We start from the raw sequence: 17,354 nt of genomic DNA on the forward strand, positions 1-17,354 counted from the left end.
AACGATGACGAAAAGATGGATTACATTAATTTATACAAGATTATAGAGTTAAACGGTCACCTGTGCAATTAAAACTGATCGTGGCATAAATCTAAAGTCTGAGGTGAGATATTTCTGTCGCAGCGCGCCTTCACTCGGTCTGGGTGATTGACAGGATGAGGAGCTACAAACCACGCCCACCGGGCCTTCGCTCAAGATAAATCAAATAAATAAAAATCCTCTCTCTCTTTGTATATATATTATATATATACACACACACACACACACTTTGCATATATAAGTAGTCGGTCATACTACTGTTAGGACTGCACCTACAACTAATTGCTCCATGCTCCCTCATAGACTACTGGCATTAGGAATGTACATATTAACCATTAAGAGCACATTAAAATATCATCATCTGAAATAAAAAATTTAAAAATGTATCTGGTTTTGTATAAACGAGATTGGTGACTCAGACGGTGGACAGATTTTCACTGTTTTCAGTAATGCTCTTCCTAAACAAGATCTGTGTGTGTGTGACACACACTCTCACACATTTATTTGTGAGTGTTTGGGGGAAACAGTGGTAGTGCACTGCCATCTAAAGGACATATTTACGTTTTTAAAAGAGTTGTGTTTTTATTTATTTTTTAAATCTTCGTGATCCATCCTTTTCAACACTGTGAAAATCAATGCTGTCCATGTGCACTCTGGACAATATTTAAATTAAATATAGACATTGGGAAACATTGATGCTTGGACCTTTTTATTATTTTTCTCTATTTTTCCTTCAGTTGGTTTTCATTACAATAAAATATCCTACTGTAAATTCAGTAACTTCATCTACTATAACCGCAAAGTGAATACTATGGCAGGATGTTTCTGATCGCATGAAAAGATGACACAATATAACTCATCAGTATCGCAAACAGTTTTATTTCAGAACAAAGGAATCATTGTGTGAAGATTGTTTATAAAACTGAAGAAAAAAATCTGGGACTGGACTTTTTACAGTACCTGTAAAAAAAAAAAAAAAAAAGAAGAATTTGACAGCGCTTAAAGGAAAAACAAGGCACAAAATTTTATCCTGTCAATGCGATCTCACCAGCTGTACCAGTATCCTATGACAATGACTAAGCCAACAGCACTTATGGATCCAACAGTTACAAGAGCAGAGATCTTCATGATGTAGGATGTTCCTAATGTGAGAAAAGAAGCGGTTTACACTGAACCACTCCGGGTTATTTTTTACATAGAGTTTGCAGGTAGCACAAAGCAGTGTTAGAGAGATTTATGATCCTTACCTCTGGCCTTAGCCCAGATTACACAAGACTGTGTTCTAGACTAATAAAGAAAACACAGAGAGAGAAGTTAGAGAAAATTCAAAGCATTTTTAATGCACTAATTTTACAGGTTGTCTTAAGATGTCTTCCCACCTTTCCCCACTGACATACAGTGCGGAGGATAATATAATAGTCTTTTCCGTTTTCCAGAGGTGCGTTGAAGAAGTCTCCATAGAGCTGCTGATCCCCGACAGTGAAGTTCAGCTCTGCACTCAGACCGCTGAGCTGGATCTGGGCCGTGACGTACCCTCGGTCACATCTCTGCTGCGAGAAGAACCCCGGACTTACAGACGAGCTGCAGTCAAACAGCATCACACCCTCGACTGGGAACACGAACACCTGGTACATACTGAAGACATGAGACACAAAAAGACATTCACAGCAACTGAATATTGAATTATCTATACAGTGGGATCAAATTGCAAGGTTTTTTTTCTAAATATATTTCATATGCATTTTTGGTAACACTTTATTTGTTAACTTTATTAGTTAACATTAATTTAAAAAAATACTTCTAAAGCATTTATTAATCTTAGTTAATGTTAATTTGAACATTTACTAATACATTATTAAAATCAAAATGTGTATCTGTTAATATTATTTGATGGACCTAAACTTCAGTAGCATAACAATGAACAGTTGTATTTTTATGACACACTAAAAACATTCATTTTTTTAGTTCACATTTTCAAAAATTCTTATGCTGATAATATCATTTTTAATTAAAACTTTTGTTTTAAATGAGAAAAGAATGCATTAGAATTAGAATTAGAAGCATTTTCAAGTCTTGTCTCAGATGTTTGAATCCACTGTATGCCCATATGGCTACAACTTTTTATTAGGCATTATTTGGCATTAACGGCAACACTTTACAATAAGGTCTCATTCGTTAACATTAGATAATGTATTAACTAACATAAACTAACCATGAGCAATACATTTGTTACTGTATTTATTAATCTTTGATAATATTAGTTAATACAAATCCAGCTGTTCATTGTTTGTTCATAGTGCATTAACTAAAGTTAACAAATACAACTTTTGATTTTAATAATGTATTAGTTAATGCTGAATTCAACATTAACTAAGATTAATAAATGCTGTAGAAGTGCAGTTCATGTTAACTAAAGTAGTTAACTAATGTTAACTAATGAAACCTTATTGTATACTGTTACATTAACTCTTAAGAAATGTTAAGCGTCTTTACCATATTGAGTCAAGTGTGTTGGTCGATCTCCGTAATCTGAGAGTGGGCGATGAAGCCTCTACTTCACTGTATTTGATTACTGGTGTGGGGGGGACTAGTAACAGAACACAAGAAGTACAGTGTCCAAATCAAAAAAAATAATAATTCACACAAAGGCACTCATAAATCATAAACTCAAAGATATTTTGAAGAATGTTGGTAACCAGACAGTTGACGGTAGCCATTGACTTCCTTTTTTTTTTCCTACTATGGAAGTCAATGGCTACTGTCCCAGTCAACTGTTTGAATACCAACATTTTTAAAAAATATCTTCTTTTGTGTTCAATAGAGCAAAGAATCTCATTCAGGTTTGGAACAACTTGAAGGTGAGTAAATGATGACAGAATATTAATTTTTGGGCGAACTATCCCTTTAATGCATGTTCCTGGTCTTATTGTCAACAATTCAACAGTGCACCCCAAAACATTGGAATTAAAATTAGTTGGTTCAACTTACTTAAGCTTTTAGAGTTTGTACTAAACAAATTGGGTTAGTCTGTCTATAAAAGTCTCACGGTATTTACTCAGTAAATATTTACACGGTGTTACTTAAAAAAAGATGTATTCAAATTGTTACCTTAATCTTTCAAGTTGAGCCAGTGTAGTCTTTTTTAAGAGTGCACGTAATTTAAAAACGTATTACTTACAAACCTAAATGTTTGTGGATTATGGATGTTTGCAGCTTTTGTTTTGTACCTGGTATGCTAGTGTTTGCTGTCACTGTAGACGTTGCTTGTGTGGACTCGGCTGTAATGGTTATGGTGTAGTTTGTAGCAGGCAAGAGATTTAGACAGAGAACAGGCAACGGGGCAGTTGAGCTGAACTTCTTTTTTCTCCTGTCACTAAACAGCCGATCAAAGTCTCGCAATCCAACGAACGTCACCTGTGTTGAGATGTCACATACAACCTCATTTCATGATTGAGAGACAACAACAGTGCAAAGATATAGCTTAAAATGAACTGATGAATACTCACTGTGTATTTCTCCCTATATCCCTCGTTCTCTGCATTCCAGTGCAGACATCTTTCATTAATCACCACCAGGTCATTAATTATCAGTTTTAGCTCTGGAACACAGAGAATTAGAAGCATTTTAGACCAGATTTGATGTCAACGGCCACTCTTTTGGCTATGTCACACTAAGGTTTAATTGATTTCAAACACCTTTGCAATGCAGGGTGGCTATCTCCCACTTTCCTGTGATGTCACATATTGAAATGTCACTTCCTGTGTGTCTGTAGTGTCCTTTAACACAGCGGTGGATCACTGCAGTGTTGTTGTCCCATGCTACCTCTGCGTGCGGCACCTCTGGTGCAGGGCCACAATGTGCTATAGAGAGAAAACACACAGAAATGGTTATGATATTGATATGACATTCCAGATATTGTTCTGAAATATGTTGATCCGAATATAGGACATTTGTGACAGAATATAAGGATGTGATTTTGTTCTCTTTTTCTCATTGTAATTTGTCCTTGTGGATTAGTCGTCATAGTACTGTAGGGTTATTTCTGACAGTCGGCTTAACTACAAAAAAACTTAACTATATATATATATATGTATATATATATATATATATATATATATATTGAACATTTCCACTATTATTACACAGGGAAAAAAAAAAACATAATTGTGTTTGTTTAATTTTTTGGACTAGTTACTAAAATATAGACCTTGTAATTGCTTTCCATGTGACAAATAAACCCCTGTGAAAATTCAGAATGTATGATATTCATAGTATTTACACTGATGTTAATAAGTTTGGGGTCACAGTCCAGCTTAAGTAATTTCAGTGATGTTTCATTTTTGTTTTAAAAAAGTTATTAATTTAGTTAATTTATATATATAGCTGCTCTGGAGTAAACCGTGATGTCATCGTCCAGTTCAGTTCAGTTCTTGTATAATAGTGTCAATGCAGGCAGATCAATATTATTGTTGAATATTAAATTTAATGTCTCCAACTGAGCAAGCCAAGCCAATGGCAACAAAGGTGGAAAAAGGCGACAGTGGCAAGGAACTAAAACTCCATCAGGAGACAGCATGGAGAAAAAAACCTTGGGAGAACCCAGGCTCGGTCGGTGGGCCAGTTCTCCTCTGGCCAATGACCGAACAGTGTATGATTATGATTCAGGCAGCATTATTGGTCAGAAGTCAGATTGGTTTGGAACAATCAGAATATTATCCAGTTCCATCTGGTTGAAAGCTGAATTTTCTGCATCATTACACCAGTCTTCAGTGTCACATGATCCTTCAGAAATCATTATATGCTGATTTGTTCCTTTAAGAAACATTTCTTATTATTTTCAAATGTTAAAAACATTTGGACTGCATTTTGTGGAAACAGAGAATTTTATGACATTAAATATCTTTACTCTCACTTTTCATCAATTTAATGTTAAGAGTTAAATAATTAAAAATAATAATTGACCCCAAACCTTTAAGCATAGTGTATGTCATTATTAGGAATTCAATTGTTTACCTATACACGTTACAGACACTTTTTCCCATGATCCATCTGATGTACACGTTGACGTGTTTTTGTCACTCTCCTGTTTGAGTCCATATTTACATTTGTACTGAGCCACACTGCCCAGTACAGATGCTTTGTTCCACTTTATATCAGTTAGTGGGAATTCTGGGGGAGGTCCACAGTTTATCTCTGTTTATTGAGACCAGTGTAGAGCGTTAGAAATAAAGACCACTGCAAAAATGCTGCATATCTCATCATTTCTCACCATTGGAAATATATGATGACCTAAAGTGTAAAGCAGCTTTAAATGATGTGAAGGTCAATAAATAAAGACAGAATGTTGTCAGTACCTTCACATCTCACGTTAACTTTGCTCCACTTTGCATTTGAGTTACACAGTGACACATTTCCTTCACCCACAGTGCGATATCCAGCTTCACACACATAGAGGGCCACAGAGCCCAGACTGGAGCTGCTATTCCACAACACAACTGAGTGAGGTAGTGAGACGGGGACGCCACAGTCTACTTCTAAACAAACACACATACAGACACACTGTACATGTGCATACATATTATCAGCTTATTGAAGAGGACAGCACTGAAATATCACATAGATCATTCTCATGAAATGGTCAACCTTTCCCTTCATTCTCACGCCCCCATAAACACGCAATTCAAGAGTTATTATTCAAAAAAGTTACATCTATTAATTAATCAATGACTTAATTCAGTAATTATATCACTATCATATCATAATTACTAATATCTTCTGTAGAGCTGCTTTATAGCTCAATCGGATTTGTTTCATGAACTCTGAAACATCAACATGGTTATTGAACTGAACTGAATCAACACTATTGCCTTCTGTAGAGCTACTTATAGCTGATTTAAGCTTGTTTTCATAATTTGACAAACTTTGCACTTTTATTGAACTAAACTGAATCAACACTGACTTGAGCTGAATAATGACACTATTGTCTTCTGTAGAGCTGGTTTAGAGTTGAACAGATTTTGCTTCATAACTAATTAACTTTTTAACATTCACACTGTTATTGAACTAATTTGAATCAACATTGGACTAAATTGAGTTGAATGGCACTATTGTCTTTTTAGAGCTGCTTTACAGCTAAAATTGGTTGAAGAACAGTAATAATATTATTTTATTTTTTATTATTGTGAAGCTGCTTTGAAACAATCTGTAAAAATGTGACTTGACTTGACTTGACAGAGACCTAAATTGCACCGTTTCTTGAGAATGACCCGTTCACAAAATAAAGGGAGCAAACATGTCAACAAGAAATAAAAGTGCAAAAATATACCTTGGCACAGAAAATCAGGCTCACTCCAGATTCCCTCCGAATCGCAAACTGACGTATCTCCTTCCCTAACATTATGAAATCCTTCAATGCACTTATAAGACACACTAGATCCAACTTTAGTGTCTCCTCTCCATATCATAACAGAGAGGGGGGGAGAAGGCGGTATGCCACAGTTCACCTCTGAGAAACGACAAAAACCTCGAAAATGTCTTCAGTTTACACATTCAAGAAAAAGTCAGTTCATTTCTTTTTTGAGTAAACTTTGAGTTAAAAACAAAAAAAAAGCATGCAAACTGTTACCTTCACACAACAGAGTAGGTTTTGTCCAATAACCGTTCTCAGCGCACACAGATATATTACGTCCTTGTTTAGGATAGTAACCGCGTTTGCAGTGATATGTTACAGTGCTGTTAAATGTGACTCTGCCATTCCATATCTGTACAGTGAGGGGCAGTATAGGAGGCTCCCCACACACAATCTCTGTTGAGAAGGAAATGACATGTCAATTTATGACCGAATCACTGCAGTATGAAGAGCAGAGGAATAACATTGCTTATACACTCTTAAAAATAAAGGCTCTTTATTGGCATTGAACATCCATAGATGTCTTCCATTGCACAAATTTGAAAAAGTGATGAAAAAAATGTGTCTTTTCATACTTAGAAAAAAAATATTCTTTTGAGAACTGTTTTTTATTGAAGGTTCTTTGTGGAACCTAAACCGGTTCTTCTATGGCATTGCTGAAAAAAAAACCCTTTTGGAAGCTTTATTTTTAAGAGTGTATAAGAAAAAAAAAATCAAAAGTTTGAATATGCAGAATCACACAGAAAGCACTTCATATGTCCTCAGAAGATTTGATTAATGGCGAATAGAGTGTTAAGGATTACTTCTGAGATGCTTGTTTAGTGCTTTTTTGTCATTATAATTTCCATTTGACTGTACTGCAAAAAAACGATGTTCTTCCTCAGTATTTTTGTCTTCTTTTCCAGCACAAATATCTAAACGTTCTTAAATCATACATTCTTGAGAAGCGAAATTACTAAAGATAGTAAGTCTTGTTTTATGACATGCCAAAAATATGTGAGTTTATGCTTAAAACAAGGACAAAATATCTAATTCATATCTAATTAAATTAAGTTTCTTTTTCTGACCCCACTGACAATTGTATTTTATTTTTTTTATGCACAAACTCACTTCATTTTGATACATTTTTCAGAAAACAAGACTAAATATCTTATGTCATTTTGCTTCTCAAGTAAATGTATCTTGATTTAAGAATGTTAAGATATTTGCACTGGAATTCAAGACTAAAATAATAAGGAAGAACATAATTCTTTCAATGTATGTACAAGAGCAGCCAGGATATCCTGGAAAATGTATTATTTTGAGTTCTACAGGGAAGAAAGAAACTCGTGTTGACATGAATAAAATAAATGAATAAATGTGAATAAATGTGAATCAATTGTGACAATTAGATTTTTTTGGGTGAACTATGCCTTTAAAACTTTCTTTAAAAATAAAAAAATAAAATCTCTGTACCTTCACAAGAATAGTCTGGGTTACTCCACTGACCGTCGGTTTTACACACGGACACATTTCCTGTATCCAAACTGTGATATCCAGTTACACAGTTATACAGAGCCACAGAACCAATCTTACTGACACCATTCCAGAATAACACTGCGCGAGGCAGGACCGGAGGAGAACCGCATTGTATCTCTAAACACACATAAACAATCTCAACACGTTCTTTGCTTGAGATACGCTGTCATATTTCTGTCGACATAATAAACAGAAGCAGATACCTTCACACTGGAAGTCAGGACGGCTCCATGTCCCATGAGCAGTACATACTGACACATTCTCACGTCCACTGTTAAAAAACTGTGGGTCACACACATACAGCGCCAATGATCCCATTCGAGAGATGTTATTCCAAACCATTTTTGACTGAGGCATAACATGAGGTTCTCCACAGTCCACTTCTACGAAGAAATCGATTATATTTGATATCAGGTGACAGTAAAATATGCAATGAATTTATATAAGCCTGTGTGTGTGACCCCTACACTTTTTTGTGTTTGTGTGTTGAATATCCCATTTCACTCTGAAATACATCAAATTATAGAAGCAAAATGGTTTGGAAATGCGGTGTCACACACCTAATGTGATAATCGTGCAGACAGTCATTTTTTGCTCACATGTAAACATTACCTTCACAGACCAAACTTGGTCCGTGCCACTTTCCATCCAGACCACAGACGGATGAATTCTGTCCTCTCTTCCACTGAAACCCCTCCCGGCAGCCGTACTGGAGTTCACTGCTGTAGTGTGTGATAGTGGGGGAGAGCCGGTCGGCGTGGAGGACTGAAGGAGGAGACCCGCAGTCTATCACTATACAAACCATGCACACAAAAACAGGTCCATTACTTCAACAGAATTTAACATTAATATTAATAACATTATATACACTGCCTGGCCCCCCTCAAAAAAACTTGCTGTTTGGGTTTAGATAGGCAAATGCTTAAGAGTCTATGATTGGATCATTATAGCAGTGATTATTATAGCTTTTCATTACTAAAACAACCATGTATGAAGACACATCATGGCCATATTCTAGGATGGCAATGTAAAGATTCACCAGGCTCAAATTGTGAAAGAATGGTTTTGAGGGAGCATGAAGAATCATTTCCAGAGTCCAGAGCTTAAAGGGGTGGTTGATTATGATTTCACTTTTCTAACTTTAGTTAGTGTGTAATATTGCTGTTTGAACATAAACAACATCTGCAAAGTTATGACGCTCAAAGTTCAAAGCAAAGGGAGATATTTTGTTTTAAAGAAATAGCTTTTTAAGGACTACAACAAACGGCTGGTAGGGGCTACACGACATTCCTCCCGGGTTAGTGACATCACCAACCCTAAAATTTACAGGGTGAGAGAACATTGTGCTAGGTCATTTTTTGTCTTTAAACCAAACTTAGGTCTTCAGCCGACAAAGGTTTAAATCCCGTCTAGTTAGCGATCTTCCCATGCATTAGGTCAGTAGGCGGAGAGTAGACGGTCTTTTGTGGCTGTTTGAACACATTCGACCACATCAGCATTTACACTACGAAAGCAATCCGGTCAAATGCGTTTTCGACCACCTCTGGAAGTGGTTGAAAGTGGACAAGCTCAAAATATTTTAGACCCTGTTTAAACCTCTATTTAGCGTTGCAACTTGTGATCCGATCGACCAAAACACATCTTAATATCAGGTGTAAACAGGGCCTTAGTAATGATATGCATAATGATATGCATGCCAATAAGCATTAATAGTAACAATTAACCCTAAACTAAAGTGTTTCCATATCTTTTCATTAATTAATTAATAAATTGATTAATTCATTCATTCATTGCAGCTGTAATATGATAAAACAGTTCAGGAGATTTCAGGTGATAAGAGGACCAAATGAGTGATTTGTTAATGTAAAGGACATTGGCCCCATCCTTACCCTTGCAGTAAGCTGCGTCTCGGTTTGGATTAAAGGGTTCTGGTCCATCCTGGACTGTGTAACCGATCTGACAGGAGCAGGTGAAATCTCCATCTGTGTTTTGGCAGACACTTCCTTCACCACAGACCCCCTGCACGCTGCACTCGTCCAGATCTATAGACAAAACAACATCATGGCGTGAGAGGAGAAATGTGCTGCCTGAAAACACCAGAACAGAGTCTATTATGACAGCATTTCAGTTCTATGTTTATTTAGTTTTATTTAGTTTTGGTTCTGTTTTCCTTGGTTTGGTTTGCCTTATTAGTTTCCATAGTTCCTAATTTATGCACCTGGTCTGTTTTCCGTTGATTACTCAGTTTGTGTATTTTAGGGGTTGAACTTTTTTTTTTTTTTAAGTCGACAATTGTGAGATTAAAGTCGAGTCGAGGTCGACTACTCGCTGATGACGTCATTAATTAAGGACAGCTATGGCATATGACTCAGCGCTCCTACAAAACGGCTTATTTTTATCAGTTCTTTTGTCTTTGGGTTGTTATATTTCTCACAGATTTCTGCTCGTGCTAAATCAGACACAGATAAAGTAGCACAGTAAAGAATACATTTATATGAATGCATTAGTGAGAGAGAGAGTGATTGCGTGTGAATGATGGTAATATACCAGATGGTATAATCAAACATATCTTATGGAGCACTCTCTGAGTATTCATTTACAGTATTTGTCATTTTAACTGTTGGAAATGGAGTGTAAAAGTGGACTTCAAAGATTTATTATCCTGTTGCGCCCTCTATACGCCATGATCAGCTACTAGTCGACGTCAAGATTTAAGGATCATGGCAGGGCATTAAAGTCAACTAGTCTGTGCAACCCCCTTATGTATTTAAGCCTTCAATTCATTCAGTTCTCGGTTCTGTCTCGTTTACGTTGTTTTGCTATTTCTCCTACGTTTGCCCTGTAGTTTCCTGAGCATTTGTGATTAAAGATTGTTCTTTGAATTCTCTATCGTTGTGCGCTTATTTGAAGCCAATCAACTCTGACAGCCACGTGAAAAAATAAATAAAGCCACATGAAAAAATAAATAAAGGAATACATATAAGAATATGAAATTAAAAGGTGCAGTAATATGCAATCAAAGAAACGTAACTTTTTTTTTTTTTGGACACTCAAACGATTACATTGAAATCTATAACAAGGGCTTCCAAATGAGTAAAATCTTTATAAAGTAAACCTATAAGATGCCAATAAACATTAAAAAGTATTAGATTTCTTTTTTTCTTTTTTTTCTGATGAATCACTTTCTTAGCCTGTTAAAGGGTTATTTCACCCAAAAATGAAAATTAGCCCATGATTAGCACTCTCAAGCCATCCAAGGTGTATATTAAATTCTTCTTTCAGACGAATACAAATCGCAGTTATATTAAAAAATGTCCTGGCTTTTCCAAGCTTTATAATGGCAGTGAATGGCCGTTTCTGTTTTGAAGTCCAGCAAAGTGCATCCATCCATGATAAAAGTGCTCCACACGGCTCTGGGAGGTTAATAAAGGCCTGATGTGAAGCGATGTGTTTGTGATAAAGTTTTAAATATGGATATTTTCTTACTCTAACACATATCACTTCACTTTAGAAGGCCTTTATTAACCTCCCATACAATTTTTTTTTAATTTCAGTATGCTTTACAGTGAACCTAAACTTCTATAGCTTTTTACCCTTTCATTTTTTAAAGCTTTCACTTCTGCAATACTCTGCTGAGTGTCTTCTTTAAAAAGAGACTATAGGTCTATATTCCAAAGCAATTATGAATTACAGCCATTTAAGTTCAGATCTATGATCAGAAAGGGTGGTGACAGTTAACAGGTTAATATGGTTTGTTTTCTGATATGTAAAGCCTTTCAAGCTGCATTAACTGTTTGAAATGTGTTGTACAAATAATTATACATGTAATGTGGACGTTATTAGTTTAAAAAGTATTAGTTTCTTTGCGCTGTGCTGTTAATTTCTCAGTTTAAAACAAATATTTTTTAGTTTGTTATTTTTGTTGTTGTTGTTAGCCAGGATAAGTGTGTCCTTTAATGTATTTTGACACATTTCACGTGAAGCAACTCCTGTTTGACATTTTTGAGCCACTGTTGTGCAATAATTTCTCAGAACTTGTTTAGCAAATTATCCCATTCAGGATATATCACTTGCCACACCATGTTCACACCCATCCTGTAACATCTCTGCACATGTTTGAGAAACACAATCAGCAAAACAACAATGATATGGGGAACACATGCTGGGGCCCAAATGACATGGCTCCACAAATGCATTCATTTACTGAACTGAAGACTCACCACGGCAGTACGTTCCATCATTGGGTATGAATGTGCTCATGTGATTGGACGGGCTGTAGCCTGCAAGACAGGTGCAGTAATAGCTGCCGTACGTGTTGGTACACTTAGTGTGATCGCCACAGATTCTGCCCAGCTGACACTCATCTTTATCTGTAAAACCGGAGCAATAAATACAGTTATCATGATGTGATGTACAGATTTGCGTAGTTACAGAAGCCCCATAACAAAAATGAAATTTAAAATAGCATAGCATATCTGTTTATCAATCAAAAACATAGTACTCAGGATAATCAAACCTTGGCAATAAGTCCTTCCGTTGCCGACAAATCCATACATGCAGTTGCACACTTTCCCCCCAGATCCGTCAGTTTTATCATCACAGGTAGCTTTTTGATGGCAAGAGGCACAAACATCCACTTTGTTTGCCTTCACTCTTATATCTGAGGAGAAGAATGAAAAACCTGGATATATATATATATATATATATATATATATATATATATATATATATATATATATATATATATGTGTGTGTGTGTGTGTGTGTGTGTGTGTGTGTGTGTGTGTGTGTGTGTGTGTGTGTGTGTGTGTGTGTGTGTGTGTGTGTGTGTGTGTGTGTGTGTGTGTGTGTGTGTGTGTGTGTGTGTGTGTGAGACAGAGAGAGAGAGATTCGCGCACACGCACACAGTGAAAAACCTGGATTGACATTTCCATTTTGAAATGAGGATACTTACTAAAGCCTAGTATATAAAATTTAAATCTGGGACTTTTGGGGATTTCTGGGAAAAAAATATTATTATTATTATTATTTTTAACCCAAAAAGTGAATAAAAATATATAAAATTCTGTACAATTTCTTGGAAAATTAGTGACGTTAATTGAGATGGTCAAATTATGTTGGATGATCATCAGGTTAAATCAAAAGGTAAACCAAATAGCCTACTTGTTCAAATTCAAGTTCATTTTTCAATTTATGTAAATAAACTTAATTCACACTAATTGTTATCCTGATAATATACACACACACATACATACATATATATATACACATACATACATACATATATACACATACATACATACATATATATATATATATATATATATATATATATATATATATATATATATATATATATATATATATATATATACATACACACACACACACACACACATATATACATATACATATATAAACACACACAGGTGTATATATATAGTATACACACACAATTTTGACAATCAATAGCTGCATAATTTTATTAATTCGAGGATTAAATCATTTCAATCTTTTGTGACCATTTAAAAATATTTGAAAGTTATGATTATTAATATAAAGTCACCTACAATTGTTTGATACTGACCTTTAAATATGCTTTGAATCATCAGGAAGCATAAGGCCACTCTTTTGACTGTCATCGCTGTTCTTCTCTCCTCTCTTCTTGCGAACTCAATTCATCACTGTTCTGTTCCACATTTCTCCTAATTTCCCCCTAAAGACCCTCCTCCTCCATTCTGAACTCTGTTGATAATGGTGAATGAGTGTGGCGCAGAACGGTTAGTTGAGGTCAAGCTCATCTCCTCTCAGCTTTCTGAAGGACATAGCGGTCTGTGCGGTTTGTACTGAGCATCTATTATCATCAGCGCTGACACATTCAGTTAAATGTCACTCTCTGAGAGGGAACCTGCTCATTCTCATGGCCACAGGAATTGCACCATCACTGGCCACATACTGATTATGACTATTTTTGGCTGCTGTTTATAAAAGCTGCCAAACTGCTGTGAATACACCCATCTTCAATTTCCGCTGATGGGCTATCTATAAAAAAAACTCCTTTGTGTTATCGGTGTCATGTTATTATAAAAATGTTTAATAATCATGTATGATTAAAGTTGGCTTCTAATAACGGTAAATTCATCGTCTTACCTTTTTGGAGGGGTAGATCTGGTCTACATATTTCTGATGCACAAAAGAGAATAACCTAGAACAAAATTTAAGTTCTTTCCCAAAAATGTCACATTGGAATTATTCTTAATAAGAACAATAACATCATGTTCTTAGTATGATCATGACAAAAAGAGTACAAAACATATAAATGAACATACAAGCACGTGACACATCGACAGCGGCAACTCTAGTGGATAGCGAGTTAACACAGTTTGGGTATGAAAGATAAGAGTTGTCTGCACTATCACCCTCCTAACACACCCCTCAAACACACACACACACACACACACACACACACACACACACACACACACACACACACACACACACAGCAACCCCTCCCAACAAAAAAACACACCCTCGCTCAGCCCATCCGGAAACCTCCAGTGAGTTGAGAAACCATTTCCTCCACCTGACTGCTGCACATGTGAGACGGGAGAGACACAAGAGCAATGTACTGTACGCTGCTGTGAACATATGCACTGCTTTTATTCAAATGTACAAAACAGACACCATTGTAGCCGTATGAAGAGATGGAGCTCATGAGCACTGTACAGAAAATGTGCCAGTTCTGAGATGTTTGGATGTGTGCTGATTATAAAACTAGTGCTCACTGCAAAGTACACACTGAATATATTTTAAGTATGTGAGTACGCTGTGTGTGCTAAAGGTTTTAAAAAGTAGTATGCAACATTGTTACATCATAACATGCAAGATAACTGGACGTTATGCTACGAATAGAACCTCTTAGAAATAAAAAGGTTTTTAGCCTATATGCATAGAAATGTTGTACGTAAAAAGTTTTGGCAGTCTAATAAAAAAAAATTGTTTATGAAAACATGTTAAAAATCGCAGCTGATATACCGTCGGGCTCATTTGTCACGTTGGCAATAGAAGGACGCAATATTTCAAACGCAGTATTTTCTGTTATATAGGCTACTGGTAATAAAATTAAAACTACCTTTAAATGTCTCTGCCATTTTTAACATTGTAGAATTATTTATATATCTATACTACCGTTTAAAAGTTTGGAGTCGGTAAGGTTGTCTTTCAAATAAATGTATGCTTTTATACAGCAAGGATGCATTAAATTAATGAGAAGTTTCACTAAGACATTTCTAATTTGACGAAAGATTTGTAGCATTTGCATATAAATGCTGCTATTTTCAACTTTCTATTCATGATCGAATCCGGAAAAAGTCACAGTTTCCACAAAAATATTAAGCAGTGCAACTGTGTTCAACATTGCTAATAATAATAATAATGTTTCTTGAGCAGCAAATCAGCATATTATAATGATTTCTGAATGATCATGTGACACTGGAATAATGGCATCTGGCATCTCATGAATAAATTATGTTTTAAAATGTATTCAAATAGAAAACAGTTATTTCAAATTGTAATAATATTTCACGATATTACGGTTTTACTGTATTTTCGATTAAATAAATACAGCCTTGTGAGCATAAATGACTTCCAAAAATATAAAAAAAATCTTACCAACCCCAATTTTTTTGATGGCGTAGCAATAATCATGTTTATCATTTATAAATTTATATCAGAGCGTACTCACATTGCGGTTTTAACAGTCTTGTGACACATTTTGGTCACTGATCGAACAAAATGGAGCTTGCCTAGCTAGAGATATCTGCGTTTGATTTTTTTCTCTGTGCAGTTAGTTATAGTTACCTGCACATTTCCAGCGGTGCTCTCTGACCTCTTACAAACTCAGATCAGCACTGAATATTTCACAAGCCCAGGGTTACGGTGCAACTACGATAAAAGACAAACACATACAAAATGTATAATTCACACAAACACTATTGTGCCAGATGCACGGGAAAAGCAGCCAAAAGAAATTAGCTCTGTCTGGCAGCACCAGCTTTCAAAACCTTTTAAAACTTGATCCTCACAGCAATTGTGCTCATGCAGAAACACATTTACACCCTCAGGAGGCATATCATGGAAAACAGGATTTTTCTTTCTCTTCTGAAGTAAAAGACTTCCACTTTTCATGCTTCATCTTCTCTGATGAGTAGTCTTTCCCTACCTTTTTTTTCTTCTTTCACTAGGAAACATGTCACATTATGGGAGTAAAATAGGTTACGAAAGTCATTTAATGACTTTAAAACAACAAATAAACTATAATAGAGAGAGAGAGTTAAAAATGGTCATGAAAAACTTAATTATGACTGTTTTGGGTGCAAGAAACCTCGACTAAAGGCCCGTTCACACCAAGGACAATAACTATAACAATAGTCGTTCATTGAAAATCGAAATGTAAAATAATAGCAGAGTTCACACCACAACTATAACAATAACAACAGAGGAATGATAAAGTTGGAATCACTTTCAGAATGATTTTTTTTCCAGATAATGAACGAAAAGAAAATTGACAGCCAATCAGAATCCATCCTTCTTTAAAGCGCTCAAGCATTAAAAGTGGCAGACGACAAAACTGCAGTGCGTGCTTTTAATAAACAGAATGATATTGTCTAATAAAGTTGACGTTATAGTCATCTTTAGCGTCCTTGATATGAACAGGCCTTAACATTATAAAATTACATTTAAGAAAAAAAATTTGCTCAAAAAGTGTATAATATCGGCCCTTTTTTTATCATATGATAACACAGAGGCAGCAGGGGCGTGTGTGTTTTTTGGGCAGCTCCTGCTCCTCATTAGGAGTCTCCATGGTCGAGCCTTGCTCTTGACTCCGCCCATCACACAAAGAGTGGGAGGAGTCAGAGGAGATTGACTGGAGACGCCCACACACGAGCTCAGCCGCGTTCCCGTCCGTAGTGGACATGTCCGTCACTGTCCTCTCCCTCAGGGACATATCATCATCATCCTCATCAATCAGCACCACATCCATTTTCACGTCCACCTGGATGCACGGAACGGTCTGAACATCCTCCGAGCTCTCCAGGTTACTGGAGTCGATGAAACCCATGAGAGACGACTTGTCAATGTCCAGTGACGCGTCGATTAGACTGTCCTCCGCCTCGTGGTGCAGATATTGCATCTCTTTCAGATTTTGGATATTGGAAACGCTCCATACATTACATGTCTGTTCATTCGTTTCTATAACACCGTTCACTGCGACCTCTGTCGGATTTGTTTTCCTTCCATCGTCAGCCGTGACCTCTAAGGTCAGCTCGGGTTCAAATATGGTCTTCTGCGGGTCCCTGAAAAGCATCCCATCCTTTTGAGAATTGTT

At 36.1% G+C, this 17,354-nt stretch overlaps 1 protein-coding gene across 3 annotated transcripts; it reads right to left on the bottom strand.

Moving 5' to 3' along the window:
* Positions 1–902: 902 nt before the first annotated feature.
* susd1 (sushi domain containing 1) lies at positions 903–14,459 on the bottom strand. 3 transcript variants are annotated; one of them, XR_014627875.1, is made up of 20 exons: positions 14,117–14,459; positions 13,554–14,008; positions 12,483–12,626; positions 12,187–12,336; positions 9,856–10,008; positions 8,579–8,758; positions 8,170–8,349; positions 7,904–8,083; positions 6,665–6,844; positions 6,365–6,544; positions 5,394–5,573; positions 5,053–5,232; positions 3,735–3,899; positions 3,546–3,637; positions 3,267–3,453; positions 2,533–2,626; positions 1,419–1,664; positions 1,287–1,326; positions 1,088–1,181; positions 903–999 (listed from the first exon to the last, which is right to left on the bottom strand). XR_014627875.1 is itself a non-coding variant. In XM_084413052.1 (20 exons), exons 2-20 carry the CDS (start codon positions 13,606–13,608, stop codon positions 954–956), a joined length of 2,736 nt encoding a protein of 911 aa, XP_084269178.1. In that variant the 5' UTR covers positions 13,609–14,008; positions 14,117–14,459; the 3' UTR covers positions 903–953. The 3 variants fall into 3 exon arrangements, 2 of the variants coding, with proteins under 2 accessions (XP_084269178.1, XP_084269179.1); XM_084413052.1 differs by having other exon boundaries at positions 1,419–1,674; XM_084413053.1 differs by lacking the exon at positions 5,053–5,232 and having other exon boundaries at positions 1,419–1,674.
* Positions 14,460–17,354: the final 2,895 nt, after the last annotated feature.

This window comes from Rutilus rutilus, assembly GCF_951802725.1.
Source record: "Rutilus rutilus genome assembly, chromosome: 7".
NCBI lineage: Eukaryota > Metazoa > Chordata > Actinopteri > Cypriniformes > Leuciscidae > Rutilus > Rutilus rutilus.

Excerpts from the sequence above, each read along its gene's own strand:
- susd1 (XM_084413052.1), bottom strand. The coding sequence starts at position 13,608 with ATGACAGTCAAAAGAGTGGCCTTATGCTTCCTGATGATTCAAAGCATA. Across the intron at positions 12,337-12,482 it reads CGGAAGGACTTATTGCCAAG|ATAAAGATGAGTGTCAGCTG; the intron begins GTTTGATTATCC and ends CCGGTTTTACAG. Across the intron at positions 8,350-8,578 it reads ACCAAGTTTGGTCTGTGAAG|AAGTGGACTGTGGAGAACCT; the intron begins GTAATGTTTACA and ends ATTTCTTCGTAG.